Source organism: Mustela lutreola, chromosome 1 (genome assembly GCF_030435805.1).
Source record: "Mustela lutreola isolate mMusLut2 chromosome 1, mMusLut2.pri, whole genome shotgun sequence".
In the NCBI taxonomy this organism is placed as follows: Eukaryota; Metazoa; Chordata; class Mammalia; order Carnivora; family Mustelidae; genus Mustela; species Mustela lutreola.
Window position 1 is genome coordinate 137,401,605 of NC_081290.1, and position 24,322 is coordinate 137,425,926.

At 35.7% G+C, this 24,322-nt stretch overlaps 1 protein-coding gene across 2 annotated transcripts in view; it reads right to left on the minus strand.

Moving 5' to 3' along the window:
• The window catches only part of SPOCK3 (SPARC (osteonectin), cwcv and kazal like domains proteoglycan 3), a 489,739-nt gene extending 466,352 nt beyond the window's left edge, over positions 1–23,387 (minus strand). Inside the window, exons 1-2 of one of the 2 annotated variants that reach the window (XM_059174767.1) lie at positions 23,241–23,387; positions 22,515–22,703 (exon numbers count right to left, since the gene is read on the minus strand). In XM_059174767.1, coding sequence (XP_059030750.1) covers positions 22,515–22,703 — 189 coding nt within the window. In that variant the 5' untranslated portion in view covers positions 23,241–23,387. Of the gene's footprint in view, positions 1–22,514; positions 22,704–22,983; positions 23,153–23,240 lie in introns of those variants that run through there. The other variant, XM_059174763.1, reaches the window with a different exon arrangement.
• Between the last annotated feature and the right edge of the window lie 935 nt (positions 23,388–24,322).

The window sequence follows — 24,322 nt, forward strand, 5'->3', positions numbered from 1 at the left end:
TGAACTAAATAAGTGACATCTCCACTATGTTTATAGACTATAATAAGGTCCTTGCTGTTATGGTGTATTGAAGCGTTTTCTAACTTGATTTTGGTTGAATGTATTCAGAGCAGCAATCAATCAGATCAATAACATCAGGGTTTGATTGTCCTAAGATGTTAACACAGAACTTCAGAAGAACTTTCAGAAACAGGTGCCCATATCCATAGGAAGCTCTGAATAATAGAATCTAGGAATCTCTAAATAGGCTCATTCATGTTTCATCAGTATTTCAGAAAATACCACAAAATAAACTCTACTTTTTCTTATAGATTAGTTCTCATTTTTATAAACTCAGCTACACACACACACACACACACACATACACACACACTCGCACACACAAAGTATTATCTGTAGTCCAAGAAGTGCCCAAGAATCATGCCAGCTTTCATGCATAACCCTGTAGTAAGAGAGACACTCTACTTTCTAATGTTGATTATCTCCTGGGGTTGGGGAGAAGGGGGTGGGATTATGGACATTGGGGAGGGTATGTGATTTGGTGAGTGCTGTGAAGTGTGTAAACCTGGTGATTCACAGACCTGGGGATAAAAATATATGTATATAAAAAATATATGTTTATAAAAAATTAAAATAGATAATGATCTGAGGAAATGATAACAACTGTGTTTTCCCTAGATGAGATAGCTAATTTCAAATAGTCTTTCTTCAAATAAATTGCAAATATTTGTCCATGTAATCTAATGAGCCAATTGCTAATATTGTCTTAGAGTATGTCAAAGACCAAGTATATAGACTGCATTTTTTTTTTTACTTATTTGAATGGTCTCTTAATGGACAATTAATGAATAGAGGTTTAACTATAAATCTTAACAGGAATTTAGTACAGTTAATCAAACCAGCTTTGTACACAGTTAAGATAGATTGAACATTGTCTCTTGGTTTAAGTCATATTAGGATTGTTCCTACCTTTCTATTTATCTGAAAAAAGTTTTTTGAAACAAAAAACCATTGCTATATTAAACCTACACACCTATTTATAATCAGGCAGATTATAGTACAGAACAGAAACCTTATTCAATTCAAAATCCAGGTACAATCATTTCAATTGATACAACACAATTGTTTCAATGTTTCCATAATGCCACTAGAAATTTTATAATCTAAGGTCCGAGAAATGTTGTCACAAGCTCGAGGTATTTTTAAAAAATTGAGGTAACTTTTTTTTCAAGATGTATGACAAAATGCAAAACAAATCCAAGTACTAAGAATTTACAAACTATCTTAGAATGAATTTAAGAAATAACCTTAAAATGTCTGGTTTGGCCACTACCACTGCCTGTGAATGACAATGCCGAAGTATGACCTACACATAACCTCCAGGCATTCACTTACAGGAATCCTAGCGCTCTCGGCAGCCTGTGCTGGAATCATTTGGGTTTTGCATAGACGGCATGGTTATCAGTCTGTGCTCAGTGATGATGTAGTAAATGGCAATGTTGCTCCTGTGGCTCTTAGTTCCATGCTAGGGAAATAGCTCTGCCCTTCATCTGTAGCTTTTTGAAATAAATTCAACCACTAATAGAAGAGAATTTTTATGTTTACTTTTTTTCCTCTTGGGATAAAATGAGCTTTTTATATGTGTAATTTCATCCTATGTTTGTGCAAAGACGGATGTCATTCAATGTGACATTGAGTCATAGCGAGGTGCAGAAAAGGGAAAGCAGGGCCACCTGTAAAATTCCAAAATAACTCAAATTAAAAATAAACAGCCAGGGCACCTGGGTTGCTCAGTGGGTTAAGCCTTGGTGTGGGTCATGGTCTCAGGGTCCTGGGATCAAGGCCCTGAGCAGAAAGCCTGCTTCTCCCTCTTTTTCTGCCTGCCTCTCTGCCTACCTGTGATCTCTCTCTGTCTGTCCAACAAATAAATAAAATCTTTTAAAAAATAAAATAAAATAAAAAATAAATAGCCAGGGGCATCTGAGTGGCTCAGTCGTGAAGCTTCTGCCTTCTGCTCAGGTCATGGTCCCAGGGTCCTGGGATAAAGCCCCAAGTCAGAATCCCTGCTCAGCAGGAAGCCTGCTTTTCCCTCTCCCACTCCCCTTGCTTGTGTTCCATCTCTCACTGTCTCTTTCTCTGTCAAATAAATAATTAAAATCTTTAAAAAATTTAAAAAAATAAGCAGCCAATTATAACTGTTGTAACCAATTATTTGGTTGCATCTATTAACAATATAACAATAGTAATAAACAACTACTTTTAACCTTACATATCCTGGCTTTATTTAATCAAGATTAAGGGCATATGGGAAAAGGAGAAGTTGTTCAGTATTTTCATATAGGGAAAAAATGATAACCTAACTAAAATGTTCACTTTTCTATTATTTTGCCATCATGTCTGATACCTTTAAAATGGTATGAAATCTATCTTATTTCTTTTTTCCTGAGCAGTAGTTAGATTCCAAACTTTTTAATTTGCTTCTTTTCTGATTATAATTTGATTATTTTTATGTAACAAAATTTTGTTAGATGGCATTTGAAATTACTATGAAATTACCATATTATAGATGTACAATATTCAAAGATGTTTCAAACATTGGAATCATTCTTAAGTCTTTTATCCTGTCTATTTGAAGACACTTTTAAGTATTTACTCCATTTTCTGCATGTCATTTATCTGCATTCATGATAACCTTAAAACATATGTCCTAAACACATGTTCTAAGTGATGTCGTAAAAGTAACTTTAAAAAATGGAGAAAACTTAAATATTTGGCAAGATTTTTTTTTTTTTTTAATTCTATGTCCTGGTTGTTCCCCCCTCCCCCACTATCAGCTGCTGTTTAACACTAAATAAGAAATTAGATCTCTGGCCTGAAACATAAATACTGTAGTCAGAACTACTCATTTAAACACAATGAAGAAAATAGAAATCTCCTTTCCCCAAAGATCAATTTCAGTGTGAATTTGCTGGAGGAGGTCATTGAAAAGACATGAAAACCAGTTGAACCAAGAGCTGGACCAGGACATCAAATGTTCTTTACCTTCTCCCCTGTTTTTAGAATGTACATTGTATCAACTATTCCCACACTAAGAGCCAATTCAAGGATGCAGCCTGGAGAGAATAATGTGTTGTTGAGAACCTTTAAACCATGCACATCACTGAACCCAGTTAAGGCATAAACGTTTTCCCCTCCCTTTTCTTTTAAACCTTATCAAAGAGTAATTGGAGAAAATTGACAAATATAATGTATGTACTTAAAGTGCACAACACTATGATTTGATACACATATACATTGTGGAATGATTACCAAGTTCAGGATAATTAATTTATATCAATCTACATAGTTAACGTTTTTCTGCTGTTGTTCTGAGAATGCTTAAGATCTAGTCTTAGCCACTATTAAGTAAACAATATCCTATTATTAACTACAGGCATCATGCTGTACCTTATATCTTCAGAACTCATTCTTACAATGGTTTGTACGTTTTGACCTACACCAGCCCATTTCCCGGTCCCCAGCCGCTGGTCACCACCATTCGACTTTCTGTTTCTGTGAAATCGGCTTTTCAGATTCTGGCAGACAGATACAGAAATCTACTTGTCTTGGGGTCCAGCAACAAGCCTCATAAGTAAGTCCCTCTCCTCTTAAACTTGCCACATACCAATTTGGAGTGGGCTGCCTTTTCCTTAAGAATCTCCTTGTCCTGCCAGTGCAGGGCCAGTTTTGAATATCAGCAGGAAGAACTCTCAAAGCTGTGAACCAACACAATGATACATCAAAACATTATGGTTTCAATGCAACTAAATTCAACTACCTTCAATTATAAGCCTCAGATCCTGAAATCTAAGAAGTAAAGTACTTAGTCCTTAACTCTTCAAAAATTTTAACAAAGAGCATTACATATAAACTATCATAATGTTATTAAAAATAGTCATGATAAAAATTATAAACTTCAAGATGACATTCCATCATGTGCATTAGTTCGTCTACTGCAATGTCAAAGACTGCATGACTCAAATACTTCAAATTTTTATTACAATAATAATAAAACACTTTAATCCTATACCACTACACTATAACATGCAACGCAATATTCCAGCAATTACAGCATGACTTGATTTCAGATCACGTCCAAAGGCCTCATTTCTGTTTTCAATTTTAAGGGTATACACGCTGCCTCCCTGATAGTTGGTTCAGAGTATCTTCCAAGATGTAAATTAAGAGACTATTTTAAGAAAATAGCAAGCGTAACAGTAAAACCACTCAATACATAGTGATTATAATTCTTGGTATTTGCTTTGCATTTGTTGTCATTACTATTTTTACATAGTTTAAATATAAAATATCCACAAACCATAGATATTATCTTTATCTTTGTTAAGTAACTTTAATCTATGTTACAGGTTGTAAGACTTTCATTGGTATTTTAGATTCTTCCAAATTGAATGCATATTGCTAGCATTGTAAGATTTCAAGTAAAAAAGAAGAAAAATTTAGGTTAGAAATTGTAATTTAAATTTCATTTGAGGTACTAACATTGTTCTTAATTCACAAAATAGGTTACATAGTCTATCCCAGAGCATTTGTATCTTCTCAATAGGTGTTTTCTAAATGGTTGTTCTTAACATTGCATTTTTACTATAAAATCAGGTTAGGAAGTTTCCTTTCAACAGATGCTCTTCCAGAGAAAATATATCTCTCTATATTTCCCTCTTATATAATATTACCTACAGCAAGTGAATCCATCATTTGAGTCTTAAGGGCAGTTTACCAGTGTTTCTTTAGGATTCTCATTTTTAGAAAATTTGAGTTTAGACAAAACAGACAGGGAAACTCCTTTTCCTACTCTGAAAGCTTACTGTGAGGTGGCTAATTTCTGTGACAACTTATGGCAAAAATCCAGCAGCCTACTGTTGACATTTTCATAGTAATTATAGATCAGGAGTTGGTTGCTAGGCAGAGCAAAAATATGTCATATATGACAGGGCAAACCCTTGTTAATATTCTTTCTCTTCTTTTTTTTTAAACTATAGTTCAAAATTCATGGTAAAAATCAACACTGTTCTTATAAAATAAATGAGAGCTTAAATATAGAAATCAGATATTTAAGAAAGACTGTCTAGAAACTGGGAATGAGCACAGGACCCATAAGTGACATACTCAAAAAAACTGTAGGAAAAATGATAAAATGTGATGATATCAACTAATAGTACTAACCTGGGTTTTGATATCTATATTAACTCCTATAGTTGATCTCAAGAGAATCAATGACATCCTCATTCACTCAGCCACATAGTAACTTGTTTTATGAATATCCCTTCTATACTCCTGGAGTGCAAGACACAGACCTCTTGGGATGCATGACTCTCCCTCCACGGCCAACTCTGTCTCTCTAAGTGTCCCAGGAGTTAAGGAAAGAGAAAGATTACATTTGACTGTGGAAATCACAGAAGAGATTAGGAGAAAAGAGAATATAAACTGGACCATGAAAAATGAGAAATATTAGGAAAGAGATAAATAACCAGGCAAGGGACTTCCATTCCAGATGCACAGCTCATGAGAAATCCGCACAGAAAGGGAAGAGGCAGCAGGAGAACGGGTCATGACTCAACTCAACTTGACTAGTGTGAAAAGTACATAAAAGAGAAAATAAAGAGGAGAAAGTAAAATATGGTTCATAGGAAGGACATGAAGGGCTTTTGGATTTGAGAATAGGAATTTTTTTTTGTGGGGGGAGATTTTATCTGGTTCTGACATTTAAATAGAAAGCTCCTGGCAAGACCTGTCTGTCACCAGGAAGATTCAGGCTACCTCCCAAAGACCTCACACTGTGATATTACCTGACGAATTTAACACCATCCAGGATCTGGCCTTCAGCCCTGACACCTCAGAAACCTGGTTCTGTCAGCAGAAAACACGTGTCAGCATGACTGGTACATTCTCTCCCTGAGGCTGAGCTACATTAAAATCAGAAGTTTGCTAGGTGAGCATGGAATCAAAGACAGGATTTTTTTTTTTTTTTTTTTTTTTTTTGGTCATCCAAATATTACAGAACATTAGATCAACCTTTAAAGTAACTGTTGTCTCTCTCCTGAGCATGGCCAAAGCTTGCCTATGTGAATTACTTTTTTCGATCTGATTTTAGACTCCTAATGGACAAGCTTCGTCCAAGTGTGTTTTATGATATTCAAACGGCTTACAATAACTCTAACAGACTTAGGACTCACATCCTCTCGCTCTAAGATGACTATACTAATGCATGAAGTGATCCCTTATGTAGAAATTCCAGAGTTTATCTCACAGAGGGTAATTCTATTCACAAATTTTTGAAGGGTAATTTATAGTTGCAGTTATACACGGTCCTACTCTGTAATAAATGAAAGGATGAATGAAAGTTTTTGAACATAGAAGCAAAAAAATCAGAGCTATAATGTGGGGGAAATTCATTTATCAATGAGGCTTTAAATGCTACAGGCAAGGAAAAACCTGAAAACATGAAAGTCCTATACAAGACTAGCCTAAGTGAGAGAATGATTTGAGCCAAGGAAGAGTGAATTTGAGTAAATCAGTGGATTTGAAAAGTACTGCAGAGAAGACCTTGATAGGACTTAAATGTGATTTGTTAGGGAACAGTTGGGAGGGAAACACCAAGATACCTTCAATAAAACATTTCCTGTAACCACAAGAGCATTAAAAAAAAAATCTTTGCACAGATTTAAGATTGTCATAAGTTCTGTAGAAATGACTCTATTACACAACTCACCCTTATCTATGTCATAAATAATCACATCATGAATGACTTGAATCATGAATGACTTGAATGTTGTATGTAAATTTGCACATATCTGAACATTTTCTGGGAAAATGGTCATGGCTGGCCTTTTTGGTCCAGAGAACTAGCTTCAGAAAAATGGCTTAATAACTGTAGAAACACTTTATTAATTATGTTGCAGAAGTAAACCCTAATATCAAACAATAATATTACAAGTAGTTTTAAAATAAATATAACAAACATCACAGCATAGAGGTAAATATCTATCCCAAACTAATATACATATACAAACTGCTTTATTCTAATTATTGCCAAATATCCCATTATTCCAAATATTCCAAATATCCAAATATCCCATTATTCCAAAGTTTTTGTTTAAAAAAAAATCTATTTGTAAAACAATGTGAAATGGAATTTATTTGCTATTTTAATTACCTTTTATTAATACATTTGAATTCAAAAAAGTTCATTAAAAAATCTGAATCTCCTTATCTAGTTGGTCAATTTTATATACAAAATTATTTCAGTTAAAATTATAATATTTTGGGGCAATGGGTGGTTCTATTGGTTAAGCATCTGCCTTCAGCTCAGGTCATGATCCCAGCCAGGGTCCTGGGATGAAGCCCTGCATTGAGCTCCCTGTTCAGTGAGAGCCTGCTTCTCCCTCTCCTCCCCACTTGTGCTCTCTCTCACTTTCTCTGTCTCTTAATAAATAAAGATATTAAATAAATAAAATCTTTTAAAAATTATAATAAAGCAAAATACAAAAACTTGGAAAATATGCTACTTCAAATTTGTTTAACATACATAATTCTATCATCATATGTTCTTTATAACAGCTTATTTTGGTTTCTATGTAATTTAGCTAATATCTATTTAAGAAAGAGAATTAGTAATGAACATACAATTTATGTCCATTTCAAAAATCAATCTTAGATATTTTCACATACTGGCTAGTTTCACGTGATACCAATATTGCTATGTCACTGTAAAAATTAAACTGTGGAATTCTTATCATGCTATCTAGGAGACAGTTATTTAAATTTATTGTTTCATTCAAGTTAAAATAAAAAGTTAAACTCACAAAATACAATAAAGAAGGGTTTTTGTTCAACCACAAATACAAATCAGAAACATCACAATCTAGTTCAACAACAAAAAAGTAAACATTAAATTACTTATTCAAGTAGAATTAAAAACAAACATGATTTAATTATACTTAAGATTATCCAATCCTAAAACTACCAACTACTTACAAGGACTATTCACAAAGAGCTTATTTTTGGAGTCCAAGATGACAGGCTACAGAGTAAAAACACTTGAAAGACATTCAAGGACATACAGGCAGACCAATTAGAAGTCAGCAAATTGCTTTTAACTCAAAAAATAAAGTGTGTGAACAGCAAAATAACTGGCCCAGGCCCCCAGGGACATTAATTCTGCCTTAGATGATGTTTAATGTTTTACATTAATTCTCATCTTGGTACCAGGGGTACCAAGAGTAGCATCAGAGATACTTTTGTCACCTTTGACACTGATGGTAAGCTTCTTTTCATGGTCTACCAAATCCACACCTCAGAGCAAAGAGCACATGTAAGTAAAAGAAAGCTCACTCTAAGAATAAACACAAGACTCTGGGCAGCAAAAGCCAGGTGGCTATCTGCTATTCAGAGCAAACAAAGCAGTTCTGAAATTAGATTTCCAGATCTCATTCACTGACCTACAAACTGCTGTGGTTTTCAATGATATTCAAAACTTGATACATGGCAGACACTGAAAATTAAATTCTTTTTCAAATACGTCTTATTCCCCCAAAATGAGGTAAGGTATTTTCCCCTATCTTTACTACTAATTTGCTACTTGAATTAAACATGTTATTTTCCATTGGCAATTTTCCCACATTTAAAAAACAAAAAAATTTCCTTGAGAAAATGTGTGAAATAAACAAAACAAAACAAAAACAAACACCTATAAATTCTGAAACAAATAACTTTAAATGACAATAACATTAGTCAGCAAAATTGGCAAGTTTAATCAACAAGGAAGTCAGGGAATAATATACTAAAATGTGTTGATCTATGTAAAAACACTTCTTTGCCTAAGGTTACATCCAAATTTCAGAGCTTCCAATCAAGTACTTCCTCAGTTAGCAGTGTGAAGTATGCCTTAATTCACAGTTTCATTAAGTACAACAGTTCTTTAAAACCATAAAGTATATAACAACTCAACTCCAAGAAACTGTATTTCATGTCAAAGAAAATTTTCTTAGGTAATACTAGCCTAATGTTTGCCGATAACAGTGTTCTAGAAAAGTTTTGCCTCAAGGAATGTTCGTTTAGATGAATCTGACTGCCTCAGGGACATTTGTGGAGAATATCAGATGTTGCCAAGGGCACCTTAAACAGTCTTACTGGAAGACTAGGAGGTTGCCTATAATTTCATACTATACTGTATGCCATGAAAGGCCTATAAATATTCTCCTGATATTCTAAAACTGGTTCTTCAGCAGATGCTAATACCATGTGCCAACGCAATTAGCAAGCTCATATTTCAAAGTATCCTGCCTAGAGTACCCTACGTAAATATTTTGAAAGTCACAAAGTAGCCTGATGATAGAAAAGTAAAAGAGCGCTGTGATGAAGGGACTATCAAATTACTATATTTAGGAGCTCTAGCTAGTAAGCATTCTAGCGTATTCAGGAAGATAATGCCCTGTAATGTTTTATATATTTGGAGACACAATTAGATTAAGTTGTTGCATTTTTAGTGTCTCTCCTTCTTTTAATCCTACTAAACAGTGGGCTTTTCCTTATGTTAAGAACAAAAAATGTACAGAATTATCTGGAACATTCAACACATTCCAAAATTGATCATATAAATTTATTTTCATTTTTATCAGAGAATATGTCATAGAGAAACTTATTTCATATAAATATTTAGTATAAAATCTAGCATCAAATAAGCTCATTATTACTTGACTTCAATCAGTACAAAACACAGATATCTTTGAATTTTATTCACTTCATATTTTCTTCAGTCTAGCAGCTAATTAATCTTGCTACAAAACTCTAAAAACAGAGAATCTGCTTTCAGTGAAATGGTTCGTACTTAATAACTTTAATGAAGTTCTAGATGGAAAAGTCTCCTGAATATATGTGAACAACAAAATTATTTTAAAAGCTAGAAACACGATAACGTATTTTATGTTCCAATTCAATTTCATTTCCTTTTAAATCAATAGAATTACAACAGTCTTTGAAATTCAACATAAAACGCATAGAAAAATGAGGGATCAGGACACCTGGGTGGCTCAGTCGGTTAAGTGTCTGCCTTAGGCTCAGGTCAGGATCCCAGAGTCCTAGAATGGAGCTCCACATGGGGCTCCCTGATCAGCGGGGAGCCTGCTTATATCTCTCTCTCCCTCTGCCTGCCCCCCCCATGCTTGTGTTATTTTGCCCACTCTCTATCTCTCTCTAATAAATAAATAAAATCTTCGGGAAAAAAAAAAGAAAGAAAGAAAAATGAGTGATCTACTGTGGACAGAAATTGGTAGGCTGCCTCAGCACCGATTCAACACTGATTACACTTGTTTATATATGATAATAATGTGTGAATTCCTGGTATTTAATTGTAAGAAAAAACCTTTTCCTTTTCCGCTTTTATCCACATTGAAAATAAATCCACAACTGTAGGGGGGTTGAAGTTAAACACAATGACACCTCACAGTTTCCAAAGATGCTATAGTTGTATTTCTAAGCCTAATAACACCTATTGTAAAAACAATTAGTAGTCCCTTTAACAGCCACTCCTGCCTACCTGAGATATTCAGAATTTCATTGTGATATCAAAAGAATCACTACTAAAATTGCCAACTGTGTGCAACTGTCATATATAGTATGCCTCTAGGGATAAAAACTATTCTTTGAATGATATAAGGTACAATGCAAATACTGGACTTCCATTCACTAATAATGATTTACTTTAAAATCTAATGAAAAGGCAGGCTATGAGAAGTTTTCTATTGCAGTTTCAAGATACAATTATCAAATTATAGTGAAATCATTGTCATCTCGTATAAGTGATGGTCCTTCAATAACTGTAATAAAAATTCCAAATCATTATCAATGTATTGGTCCAGCAGAAATTAACATACAGTTATTGTGATCATTTAAAAGAACCAAATATAACATTTCAAGAGGGAGAAAAACAGTTTGAGCTGTTCATGATGACTCATTCAAAGCACCCAGCTGTTAAAAATAAGAATAAACATATAAACATGATCTTCAGAGCTAGAGAAAGTGGGTCCAACTCTCACTAATCTTGGTCAGATTAATTAAGTTTATTGAAGCTAGCCTATCCCATTTACAAGAGGAGATTAATAATCTCTACCTTTATGTTATTAAAATATTATACTAAAAAAACTCAATTGAAAAATGGGCAGTTCTTAAAAAATTTAAGGATAGAATTACCATATGATCCTGCAATCCCAATTCTAAGTGTATTTCAAAAAAATTGAAAGCAGGATCTTGAAGAGATATTTACACACTCACGCTCATAGCAGCCTTTTTCATGATACCGAAGATGTGGGAACAGAACAATCCAAGTGCCCATCAATAGATGAAAGCATATAGTACAGTATGTAAGGGCAAGAGAGTGGAGCCAGAATGCCAGTACTAGAGATAATCCTGCTGATAACACCTGTCTGACCCTGGGCCTCAGTTTCCTTGCCTACATACTGAGATAATAATTGGGCCCTCCTATAGGTTTGTCACTAATTAATATGTAAAAACTTTTAATACTACTGACATTAGATATGAAAGTGCTTGTTATTACACTATTATTAATATCTATACAAGGAATAATCTGTCACTACTTAATATTATATATTTTTTTATTTTATTTTATTTAAAATATTTGCCTCTTTTGATATTTTGAATGAGTACATTTTTACCATTTCACCCCCTCTATTTATGAGTAGAACTTTTAAAATAGCTTATTCATATGAAGTATAAAAAAATGTATTCATTTAAACTATTTTAAAAGCCATTTGATTAGAGTAATAGCTATTCATTAAATAAAATATTCTAATTATTTCCAATAAAAGTGTATAATAAATTTGCATTTATTTTTATAAATATGAGCCTTTAATTTCCCTGGCATCTTTTTTTCCCATCTACATTATTTTGACATTTTAGTTGACACACACACACACACAGAGGTATAGATATCATACATATTTAATTATTACATAATTAAAGATTTTTCATATTAACATAATTAGCACAGATGATTAGTTTTCAAAAATAAAACAAGACAAATAGAGGATATCCATTATAAAAAATAACCCAGCCAAGTATAAATGTAGTTTATTTTACCTTGTATGTTCAGAAAACATAGATAAAGATATGGTATTATGTTATTGACAAAATCCCAAAACAATCATCTGAAAATACACACATTAGCATATAGTTAAGCCTTAAATTAATATAAAGAACTTAAAAGAAAGTTATGGGGGAAAAAATCATTACATATTTATTACTTGCTATTTGATTATGTGTAGAAAATACACATTTATACTAAATTTAAGTTCCTTTTTTAATTTATATCATTAGTAAACCAAACTATTAAATAACAGAACCTAACAAAATTACAGATTGCTATAATGGTAAAGTACTTCATATTTTCTTTTGTATATTTAAAAAGTATAGCTTTAAAATCAATGACGTTTCTAGTGAAGCAGTCATGAAAACATATGGAATTGTATTGAATTATCTCTATTTTACAATAAGAATGATAATACTGATTAGAAGTATCCAAAGTACATAGACTATACATAAAAAAAGAAGTCTACCTTACTTAAATTCTAAAGATTTTATTAGTGATTGCCTTTAAACCTATTAAATGGACCAATGAAATATCACAGTGTTATTTACAAAGGAGGAAATAAAAGTGTGTATTAGGCCTGAATTCTGAATAGACAAATCAGCTATAAATGTTCAGAAGTAGGAGACACTATTTCTGACAAAGGTCATTATTTCCTTGATAAAGTAAGCTTGTGATTGGGATATCAAGACCCAGGTGATTTCCAATAGAAGAATGTTGAGGAAAATATCATCCTTTGAAAAAAATTACATGACTGCAGAGACAAAATGGTTTTATAAAGACTTTACCTTTCTACCATGTATATTTGTATGCTATATTGTTATTATTAATTTAATTATAAGATATTCTAAGTGTGAGCAAATATTAAGCAAAAATTTTGTGATCACTTTGAAATAATTGGGCCATGACTATATATATACATGAAAGAAAAATGAATACTAAAGTTTTCATTTTGCAAGTATGAGCAAGCATTCAAAGATCTCTTAAAAAAATAACAAAATGGTGCAATTCACCATCTCTTCTTATGATCCAGGCAAGGAATTCAGCCATCTCTGATGTCAAGAGTCAAACTCAAAAGCATAAAGCTTCTATGGCATTTCTGGCCAATCTTACTTTGTATACCATCTTGTAACTCTCCCAGAGATACTAATGCTAAAGAGATTATCTTCCTTGTTTCCAGAACTAATTGCTGTGTGAATTCAGCAATGGCATCATTTCTAGTACTATTCAGGGAAAGGTACTTTGCATTTAATGATACTTGCCTTTCCCCACGCTACCGCATTAGAGGAAATAAAAACCTTGTATAGAGAGTGTTCTTTCCCAACTAAGTGAACAACAAGTAATTTCTTTTTCTTTTTTTTTAAGATTTTATTTATTTTGGATTTAATTATTTGACAGAGAGACAGAGAAAGAAAGAGCAGGGTGGGGGGAGGGGAAGAGGGAGAGGGAGAAGCATACTACCTGCTGAGCAAAGAGCTGCATGTGGGGCTCTATCCCAGAAAGACACTTAACCCACTGAGCTACCCAAGTGTCCCAACAATAAATAAATTCTAATTTCTTCCCACCAATCACACTACCTATCTGGACCTGTGGCCAAATATCCATAACTTAAACAACAAAAAAAAATTTTTTCACAGAAGATAATACTAAATGATTTCACTAGAAAAAGGACTTGTCATTCGATGAGGCTCTCCTTAAAAATGTATGTGGGTGTTCTTCTTTGATCTGACCTCCAACATTTTCTCTTAGATATTAGCAAACTACTACTCCCTCGAGCTTCTACATCCAGAACCTTAGATACTAGATGTTCCAGCTCTACTCTGAACAGAGGACAGAGGGATAATCTTAATTTAGGGAGGGAATAAGATAGAAGGAAGGCTAATAAGTAATGGGAATTGACAAAAATTCCCATCCATGGGCACAAGGAATAATTTCAAGAGACACTTAGATGAATGAAACAGACATAGTTGTTACAAATATTTTCCTCCTCGTGTCTGGCTTTCCCTTCTTCCTTTTACTGTTAATTTTTTCCCTTTAGAGATGACATTCCATAGCCCCCCATTCAGCAAGGTATAGCCATGTCACTGAGTTGAGGTCCTTGAGATACACACAATGACAATGTCCTGGTAAGTTCTAGGGTAAGGTGCATTGACCTTCTCTTCAATCTTTCCTGCTGGATAGGAAATGACAATTGATGATAGAAAATACTGAGAGAGTGATCCTGGAAGTTCAGACCTGGACTGCTCATTTTGTCAAGCTCACTTTAACCATCACCTGGTTGGGAAATAAAATTCTATCTTAATTCAGGCAAGTTGATTCAGAGCCCCCATTTTGCAAGAACTTAACCTATCTCTGACTAACACACTGGCATTATAGGTGAGGTAGAAGTCAAAGACATAAATCTGGACTATCTGTAAAATATCTGGATTCAGCCATACAACCATTAAATGAAGTGCAGCGGTTGAAAAAGGGGGAAGATACTGGTTTTTAACATTACGTTAAAACCAGTAGTAGGCAGCAAAAAATATTTAAAAACCTTAGAGCAAAAAATTATGTGGTCAAAGAGAAACTATAGGAAAAGAATCGGATGAATTGGCAGAGGGAGTGCCAAGATGCATATAATTCCCATCTACTGTTATCACTCTGAAATTGAACATGACAGTTTTGGCACAGTGTTTCCATTTTAGTGCATTTTGAAACTTATGGACTAAACCAGTTTTGTACTTGAAACCTTATATTTTATATAAAATTAAATTTTCATTTATATTACGGAACTGGGCTGGCAGTGGTGAGAAATGGAAATGGTCAATAAAAAGCAATACAGTTCTAAAAGCCTTTACTTAATGACTGCAGATGGCAATGCACATTAAATATAATGTTCCTGTATTTATTAAATATGTTTCCAATGTTAACTCTAAGCCTTCACTGTGCTAATGCTAGGTGAACTGTAGGATTTTTTTTTTTTTTTTAAGATTTATTTATTTACTTACTTACTTGAGAAAGCATGAGCGGGAGGGGTGGAGGGAAAGGGAGACCATCTCAAGCAGACCCCACACTGAGCACTAAGCGTGACACGGGGCTTTAACTCACAACTCTGAGATCACATCCTGAGCAGAAAACAAGGGTTGGATGCTTAACCAACTGCATCCTAGCACCCCTGAACTGTAGGTTTTTTGAGAGGGAAGAGACTACCATCTGTAACTGTAGAGAGTTCAGCATCTAATAAGGAGAAGAATCTGTAAACTAGGGGAGGTAGAATGAGTAGAAAAAAAATATGAAAGAATTTTCATAAATGGGGAAAATGTAAGTGAATACTCCAAGAACTTATAGCATAGAAGAGTCAAATTTCAGATGTATATATGGATATAGATATAAATAATATAATATAATAAAATAATTCTAGCCCAGATCATGAAAAGTAAAGTTGCATAGGAATATAAAATGTTACTCTGAGTCAGAATCATGAGATCTGAAAGCAGTCTTACCGTAGTCTTATTGTAAAAGTAGGAAAAAAGATGTTTTATAGCAATATATGATGTTCTTTTGGTATACTAGGTAAAAAGCTGAAGTGTGTAATCACAAGCAAGCTGACTTAAGAGCCAGAAAGGCACGTGGTGACCACACATATAATAGCAAAGGCGATTATGCTTGCATTTGCAAGATGCAGAAAGCTAAACTAGGGAGAAAAAAAAAAAATGTCTTAACAACATTTTAGAGGGAGTGCCTATTTTCTTTTTTTTTAGATTTTTTAAGATTTTTTGTTTATTTATTTGACAGAGAGAGAAAGAGATCACAAGTAGGCAGAGAGGCAGGCAGAGAGGGAGGGGGAAGCAGGCTCCCTGCCAAGCAGAGAGCCCAATGTGGGACTCAATCCCAGGACACTGAGATCATGACCTGAGTCAAAGGCAGAGGCTTAACCCACTAAGCCACCCAGGCGCCCCCGAGGGAGTGCCTATTTTCTAATTAGCATGTAAAAAATATTTATAATACGAGATATAATCACTTTGGTTTCCTGATGATTTAATCTGTTACTTATTTGAAGACAAACACATACAAAATATATTATAATACATACATATTTATGCATAAACCTATATATACATGCATATAAATGTATTTTACATATATATATTTAAATCACAAAGTAATTTACTTCTTATTCTACTTGGTTACACCTTCTTAATAATTCACTAGAAGTAATGAGAACTGGAGAGTTAAAAGTACTTCCCTATAATTTCTATGTGTTAGAAGAACCCAAGCAAATTGACTAAATTTTGTACTCAATTCAAATGGGGTCTTAAAATGTGATGGCAGTTCTACCTGACAGTCCCTTCCCAGAAATGAGTGGCATTCTCTGACCTGCTCTTCTCATGTGACATCTGACTTGACAAAATCAATCTTAACTGGTGAGTTTGGTAGTGGTGGTCATGGTGGTGGGTGGGTGGGTTAAGAAATAGGTAGTGGAGGTTGTACCACACCTTTCTTTAACTAGGACTCAGATGTCACAGATTGGGGTTAGACTACTTTATGGGGTTAGCCCTTTGCTGCTGTAGTAACTCACTCACTCCAGAATCTTCAAAGACTACTTATTGCTTCTCTATAGTCAATTGCCTCTTTCTTGATTGAGTCCTCTAGTGATTTAAACAATATGAATACTAGTCAAATATTAAAAAAAATCACCTGCTACAATCTTTACTGGGTCTGATTTGCAAGTACGTATACTATATACACTATATACACTTTCATGCATTTGTAAACACAGTGTGGACCATAGTCATCAATAGATCAAAGGAGAAAAAAAGATAAAAGTAAGAGAGGAAAAACACTTGTGGGAATGCAACAGACTGACTGTGAAGAATTACCAAAGACAGCCTATGTGCTCAAGTATGATAAAATATAGGTAACGGTTACCACAGTTCAAGATATTGTTTCATGGTAAGAAACACTAAAAACGTACTTTTTAAAATCAGAATTAGATATTCATTATTGAGAAAGTGTTCCTGAACAGAGAGAATAGTGGTTTGATTTGTTCAGTTTCTCTAATTATTAATAATTATTTTTTACATATTGTTTAAAAATAAAGTAGTAAAATTTCCCTTCCTCCTCTTAGCACATCCCAAAGGTAACCATTTCATAATATATATGAATATGAAATCATCACACTGTACAACTTAAATATCTACAATTTTGTCAATTATATCTCAAGTAAGAAAATTATTTTTTTTTAATTTTTTATTTTTTATAAATAAGAAAATTATTTTTAATGTACTACAAAGGAGAAGCCCTCATGCTAAAGGTATGCTGACTGTTTAGGTAATACAACCAGGGTGCATCATAAATCTAAGGAAAGTACTGAGAAAGTATTCTTTAAAGATTATGTCTAAATCTCTATGCCTTTTAAAGTAATGAAATACTTTACTTGCAGTAGGCATAGAAACCAATTGTTCGTTTACTAACTAATAGCAGTAAAAGTTGATAGACTCTCAGGGGGCTTTACTCCTCTGTAGCCTCTAAGTGGCAGGAAATATCCCACCCCCCCATCAGCCATTACCTCTCAAATAATCTGTATACTCTACTAAGATGAAACCTCAACTCAAATGAGAAAAGGCAATAAAAAAAAAAAAGGTTAAGAAAGGCTATTGTACTATCCAATATATCCAAATCAGGCATTTTAAAATTCAACTTCTAATTTGAGGGTTGCTGAGACGCGTAAGTCTGTATTTTACATTTTCACAACACTTAACATGTCCTTTAAGGTTGAATTTTTTAAAGTCAAATTGTAAGACTTTTTTTATTGTTTTCAGTATATCTAAAGGGTATTAAAAATTAGTTAAGGAATCAGTGCAAACTGAAGTTGATTATGGGTTTTGCAAGAAGAATGGCAAGCATCTCTTGAAACAATGTTCAAAATGATCCCCAGGTTGTCATTCGTCTGTTTTGTAAGATGACGAGATTGTGGTTATGATTTTCTCCAATAGTCTTTTTTTTTTTTTTAAGATTTTTATTTATTTATTTGACAGAGATCACAAGTAGGCAGAGAGACCAACAGAGATTGGAGGAAGCAGGCTCCCCGCAGAGCAGAGAGCCCAACTTGGGGCTTGATCCCAGCACCCTGAGATCCTGACTTGAGTGAAGGCAGAGGCTTTAACCCACTGAGACACCCAGGCACCCCTCCAATAGTCTTTTCTTAGAGGAGTTTAGGTTCACAGAGAAATGAGAGGACGGTACATGCTACCATAAAAGCATAACCTCCCCATTAGGAATGCTCTCTACCAGAGTGCTCCATTTGTTACAGTAGATGAATCTACACTGAAACCTCATAATTACTTAAAGTCTATAGTTTACCTTAGAGTTCATTCTTGGGGGTGTATTTTCTATGGGTTTGAGCAAAGGTATAATGATATATATCAACCATTATACAAACACAAGGAGTATTTTCACTGCCCCCAAAATTTTCTGTGCTGTACCTGTTCATCCCTCCTCTCACCCTCTACCTCCACTCCCAGGTATTTTTATTGAACAATAAATTTAATCAGAAGCATTTGAATGTCAGCAGATGGGCACAGTTCTGATTTTATTACATGAGTTATTTGAAATTAGCATGGCCACATTGCCATGTACACTTTTATTACACTGCTTCCAATATACAGTATCTTTTTTTTTGTCATTTTTAATTACAATATGTACTTCGGAGAAGTCATAGTAGTTTAGATTGATAAAGGCGTTATATAATTTATTATCAATTACTTCATTGGTTTCCAAATTCCATATTCATTTATTACATGATTACGGCAAGCATGAATTGCCTTAATTGACTTATAAAACACAAATATTTGAAATATGCAATATATGGACCACTTGATTCAGAAGCTAATGACTTTGTTTTCTTTTAATGATCTAGATTTTCAATTCTCCTCATAAGCATGCATACATTTATACATGTAAGAATGGAGTGAAGGAATTCCTTACACCTGCTCTTGGTAAAGGTAGTATCCCACAATTGTTCCCCTGGGAAATCTGGAGTTCTTGATTTTATCACTACTCAACAGAACTAAAAAGGTAGTAAATGTGATGTAACCAGTGTATCTGTTAAATATATCTTGTTGAAAGTTTTTTGTTTGTTCGCTTTATTTTAAAAATCATAAAATTATACTCTGAACATAGTCATTCTGGATCTATCTACTATACTTACTTTTAAATGAGTTGACTTCTCTGTATCTTCAAGTAAAATTTTTATTTTTCCTAAGATGTAGTAGTTAGAATGTCCACAGGACTTTTTATACTAATTTGCAAAAGGACAGGTTTTCTGTGTATATACTGACATTCTGTACACTTTAAAGGGCAACAAAACTTTGTTCAAAGAGCATTGTTAGTATAAACTGGTCAAAATTATTTGAAGTTTCTTCTGTGTTAAGTTTGGCTTTGGTTTAATTATTTCTCTGTGATTTATATTGAGGAAATTGAGAAAATGAGTCATCAATGGCAGTGTTTCCTATGTTCATCTACTCTTACATAATACTTCCTTTCCATGTTCCTGATTCCTAAAGCTTTATTATACATAGTATATAGTTATATATTTGAATTGCATATAATATATAAAAAATACATCTATCTTAAAAACCATTCAGTTAAAATATAATGATGGATTGCATTTTCAAATATTATTCAAAGTAGTTTTCAAATATAATTGAAAAGAAGATATAGTTCAAACTTTCATTAAGGAATTACTTGTAAAATAATATTGCTTGTGTAAAATAGTCACACACAAAAAAGTAAAGACTAATTCTAGTCTTGGTTATGCTTAGGTATTTCTAACCTTTTTTGTAAATAAAATTAACTACTTCTTTAGGAGAGAAAAGTAGACATAAGTACTTCAGTTAAATTATTTCTAAAAGAAGAGATTGATATCTTTGTTTCCTTGTCTTTGTATAAACTAAGTATGCAAATCCATTACTTAAGATATCAATGCTGATGCAGAACATTTAAAGGTAGATTCATGCAGCACAAACACTTCAAGCAATGCCTCATCACCTTGGGCTTCCAGATGAAAATGAAAAAAAAAAAAAATAAATAAAGCCATAATCTTAAAAAATACAGAATAAAAAAAAAAGTTAATGATTCCCAAGAAGGGAAAAATAATCTGTACATTAGCAGTGAGGTGAATGGTCTAAATACAGATTCTGCATTCTGAGTTGAGATGTTACACTATCACCATACATTTTATCATGTTAAGAATAAGCAACAGGTGGCTAAAAGGGTGGAAAAAAGATAACACTTATCTTCTCCATGCCCTCCAAAAGCTATCTTTACAAAAACATAATTATCTTAATAAGTAGTAATGCTAAAACCTGATATAATTTTTAAATAGATAATTTATTATATTTTCATTATTACATGTCCTTCAAAACAAGTATTTGCTAAAAATATTTCAATAAATCCTTTATTTAAATTTAACATATACTTTTAATGGTCCCCCCCACCCCCGCCCTGCACCAGAGATCAACTAAGGATAACTGAAAGTACTATAACAATAAAATGATCTATTCTGTGTCTGTATAAGTTGGATGAATGATTCCTAGAATATTTAATTATTTCAGGCAACACACCTTGCCTCCATAGTTTTAATCAAACACACTTACAAACTGTTCAAGCATAACTGGTTGCCTTTAAAAATGCAATAAAGGAATTTGAATAAAGTCAGAGTACAGGAAGATCGAAGGTTTAAAATATATTTTGGGGAAGAAAGCCTAACATTTATTTTAAAAGATTTTCAAGCAGCCATCAATAAATAAAATGTCATTATGTGAAGCATTGTTCACATAATGACAAAATCTTCATTTTTTTTTTTCCAAATAAGGATATGATAAGCAGAAATCCTTCTCCAGGTTTAGAAATATCTCATTTGCTTGCTTGCTTTTTTGATTGTACTCAATATTAGCATAAACTTAAAAAAATGTGTAAAGGATTTTGGTTAACACTCAAATGATTTGAAGCTTTGTTCGTAAAACGTGTAAGACAGAGTCCTCCATTAAGTATTATCATTATCATTACCATTTTTCACCCCTGTACCCATGCCTAGTATCTATGAGTTACATCTAATTTTGAAGTGAAAATCAGCGTCTCTTCAGGAATCCCTCTGCCAGAAACAGCTACGTGTTTTGCCTCTTCAGTTGACTCATGTGAGGGGTGTTGGGAGCAGGGGATAGAGGAGCCAAGATGAAAACTAATCTAAGCTTCCATTTATTTTCCCAAATCGTGACAGAGTGTGAGCTGATGAAAGAAGTTAACTCATGTCTACGTAGGGCAGTACAGATGGACTCCAGGAGAAATTCTCTCAAATGTCACCATAAAGGTTGGCAGGGTGTCTGTGAATCACTCTCGCTTCCTTTCGGGCCTCCCGGGTTTTAAAAGGTGGGCTGGGGGTGGGGGCGGTAATCCGGGGCCCGGGCCGCCACCTCGCTGGGACAGCCAAGTTGAAAGCTGGGAGGTGAACCGCGCTTCTCCCGCCCGCAGCTCTTCCCCGGCTCCATTCAGATCAGGTGGGGAAAATGACTGGAAGTCACCCCCAGCGACTCCAAGGCAAACAAACGTCTCAACACCTGCCTCGTTCTTAATAACCCTTGAGGACACACCCCGGGGAGTCTACAGTTTAACCCTTTCAGAGCCACCCCCTACGGAAGTCCCCCCGCCACGACCCCCCTCACCGGGCGGATTTTCCGGCAGGGATGCATTCCGGAATAAAACCGTATCGAATGCGCTACAAACATGCTCTGTGTTAAAGTTAATGCTGGAGCACAAATCTGATCAGCAATTTGATGGGATCAAGCGCAGTTCAACTTCTGCCGGCTGGTGCGCCCAAACCACCTCCCACCCCTGGGAGAGCCGGCATTTAGAAATCTTACATCTTCCTCCCTCCTCCCTCAAATTCCTTAATGGACCATTAGTAACGGGATCGATCCTAGTTGCTTGAGTGGCAATCCATCGCCAAGGCGCATCTATCTGCCGTGTTTACTACTGCCAGAAACACCATTCAAAAGTTGAGAAGGTAGAGCCAAGCACTTTGGAAACCTTTGGGGGCCGAGGGAGGTGGGGAGGAACGCGGGAGACGAGGATGCAGGAGGCAGGAGGGCACCTGGTGAGATCTGAACTCCGGGGCAGCCAGCAAGCAGCTTCTCCCGAGCACTAGCCGGGAGGGGTCATCGCCACCGCTAACTTCCCCCACCCCGAGCGCAGCCCGGCTCCCCGCGCCCCTGTCCTCGGAAAATCGAGTCCGCCGCCCACCCACCCGCAGCTGCCGCGGCCCCCGCCTGGGAGCAGCGCGCTCTTGCGTCCGGGGATGGGGGTGCGCAGCACTTACGTCTCGGAATTTGTTCCACTGTCCGACTTCCTTGTCATACTGAGAGATCGTGGTGAGCCATTGTTTATCGTCCAGAAAATTACCGCCGTCCGACCGCCCCCCGGCCGCAGCCACCGCCGCCGCAGCGGCGAGAGCCTGACTGCACCAAGCGGCTGCACACACACACAATACGGCTGACACCTTGAGCATCTGGGAAAGGAGACACAACCGGGGGGCGGGGAGTGGGGCAGTGTCAAACAAGGGGTAAGAAGACCGGGAAACCCGGGAATACATGCATCAGCGACGACAGGGGTAGAGGGAGGAGGAGACAAGCAGGGACGGGGTGCCCCCTCCCCGGAGGTTTTACCCCCAAACCCGGGCGCTCACACACGCGCAGACCCGCAGACCCGGGGGACGAGAGGGGGTATAAGGGAGGAAGCCCCAGCTGCGGCACCCCGCGCGGGCAAAAGAATGCTTCCAGGCACATCACCTTGTTGTGAGCTTGCACTGAGCTCGCAGCTCCTGCTGGAAACGCAGCCCGGCTCTGCTAACTCGCCGCTTTCAGGAGCTGCTGCACGCGCCGCTGTCTGGAGCGGTCCACTCAGCTCTCTGCGCCAGGCGCGCTCCCCGCATTTCCACCTCCCCCCGCGCGCTCTTCTCTCGTTTACTCCCCTGGCTGCACCCCTCCCTCCCCCAGCTCCTTTTTTTATTTTTTTCCTCTCCCTTTCCCACCTCCTCCTATCCCACCTTCCTCTCTCTGGATCTGAGCTGCAGTCGAGTCCGGATGCGACGCTCGGCTGAAGGCAGAGGATGCGGTAGCTGCTCGCCTAGGAATCCTTATCTGCTTTATAACCTCTCCCCTCCAGAAGAGGTTCTCATCTTCGCGAGACTGCCTGAACATTCTCTCTGCTCCAGGACTGATTTAACACAAAATAGCTGTAGCTCCCTTAGTTGTCTCTGGTCTGCGATTTCAAAGCTGGTCACTCAGACGTGGGAAATGAGATCTGAAGAAAACTTTATGCATCGCCAAGTCACGAATCCCTTGGAGTTTAAGTCCTGTAAACCTCTTGGACTGAGCTCCACCCTAAGAGCCATATCTGTAGGGTCTTGGGAGATGCTTAATGCCGAAAATTAAAGAATGTTTGAGTGAATTCTGGATTATAACAGTGCAGACTTTCACGTTAAGGAGTGGAAGTTCTTTTCTTTTCGACAGAGAATCATTACTAGGTAGGAAGTTTGAGTACACCTAAATTTTCCGCAGCCGTAGATAATTTCCCCTTAAAAACTCCTTGACAACTGTATTTTATGCTCTAAGACCATAATCAAAAACTTTAAAACCCTAATCTATGTCTCCCTACTGAAAAAAGGGGAGAAGAACATTTTCGAGACAGAACACTAATTTTGCTCTCCATACCTCCATTTATGACAAAATACTTGGCTTTTCATTGTTTCTCCCCCTATTCAGAATAAGGTGGAAGGAAATCAATAATTACCCCCGGTAAACAGAGTCTGATGAAGAGAATGTCTCCCAAAGACTGGAAGGATTTAGGTGAAGTGAATATTATATGTAAATCAGGAGATCTAGGGAGGCTAAAAGACCACAATAAGACTATGCATCTCTGAATTTATTAGAGGTTATTTCAGCTAAAACTGTATCTCCCAAAGCTATAACCTTTGAAAATTTTATGTAGTTTTCCAAAACTTGAGGAGATAGTTAAATAGGAGCAGTACCTTCCGCTTCTATTTTCTATTTCGATCTCATATAACATTTGTGTAACACTTTTCAAACTGTATTAAAATAGGAATCAAAAAGCATGATTAATATTGAT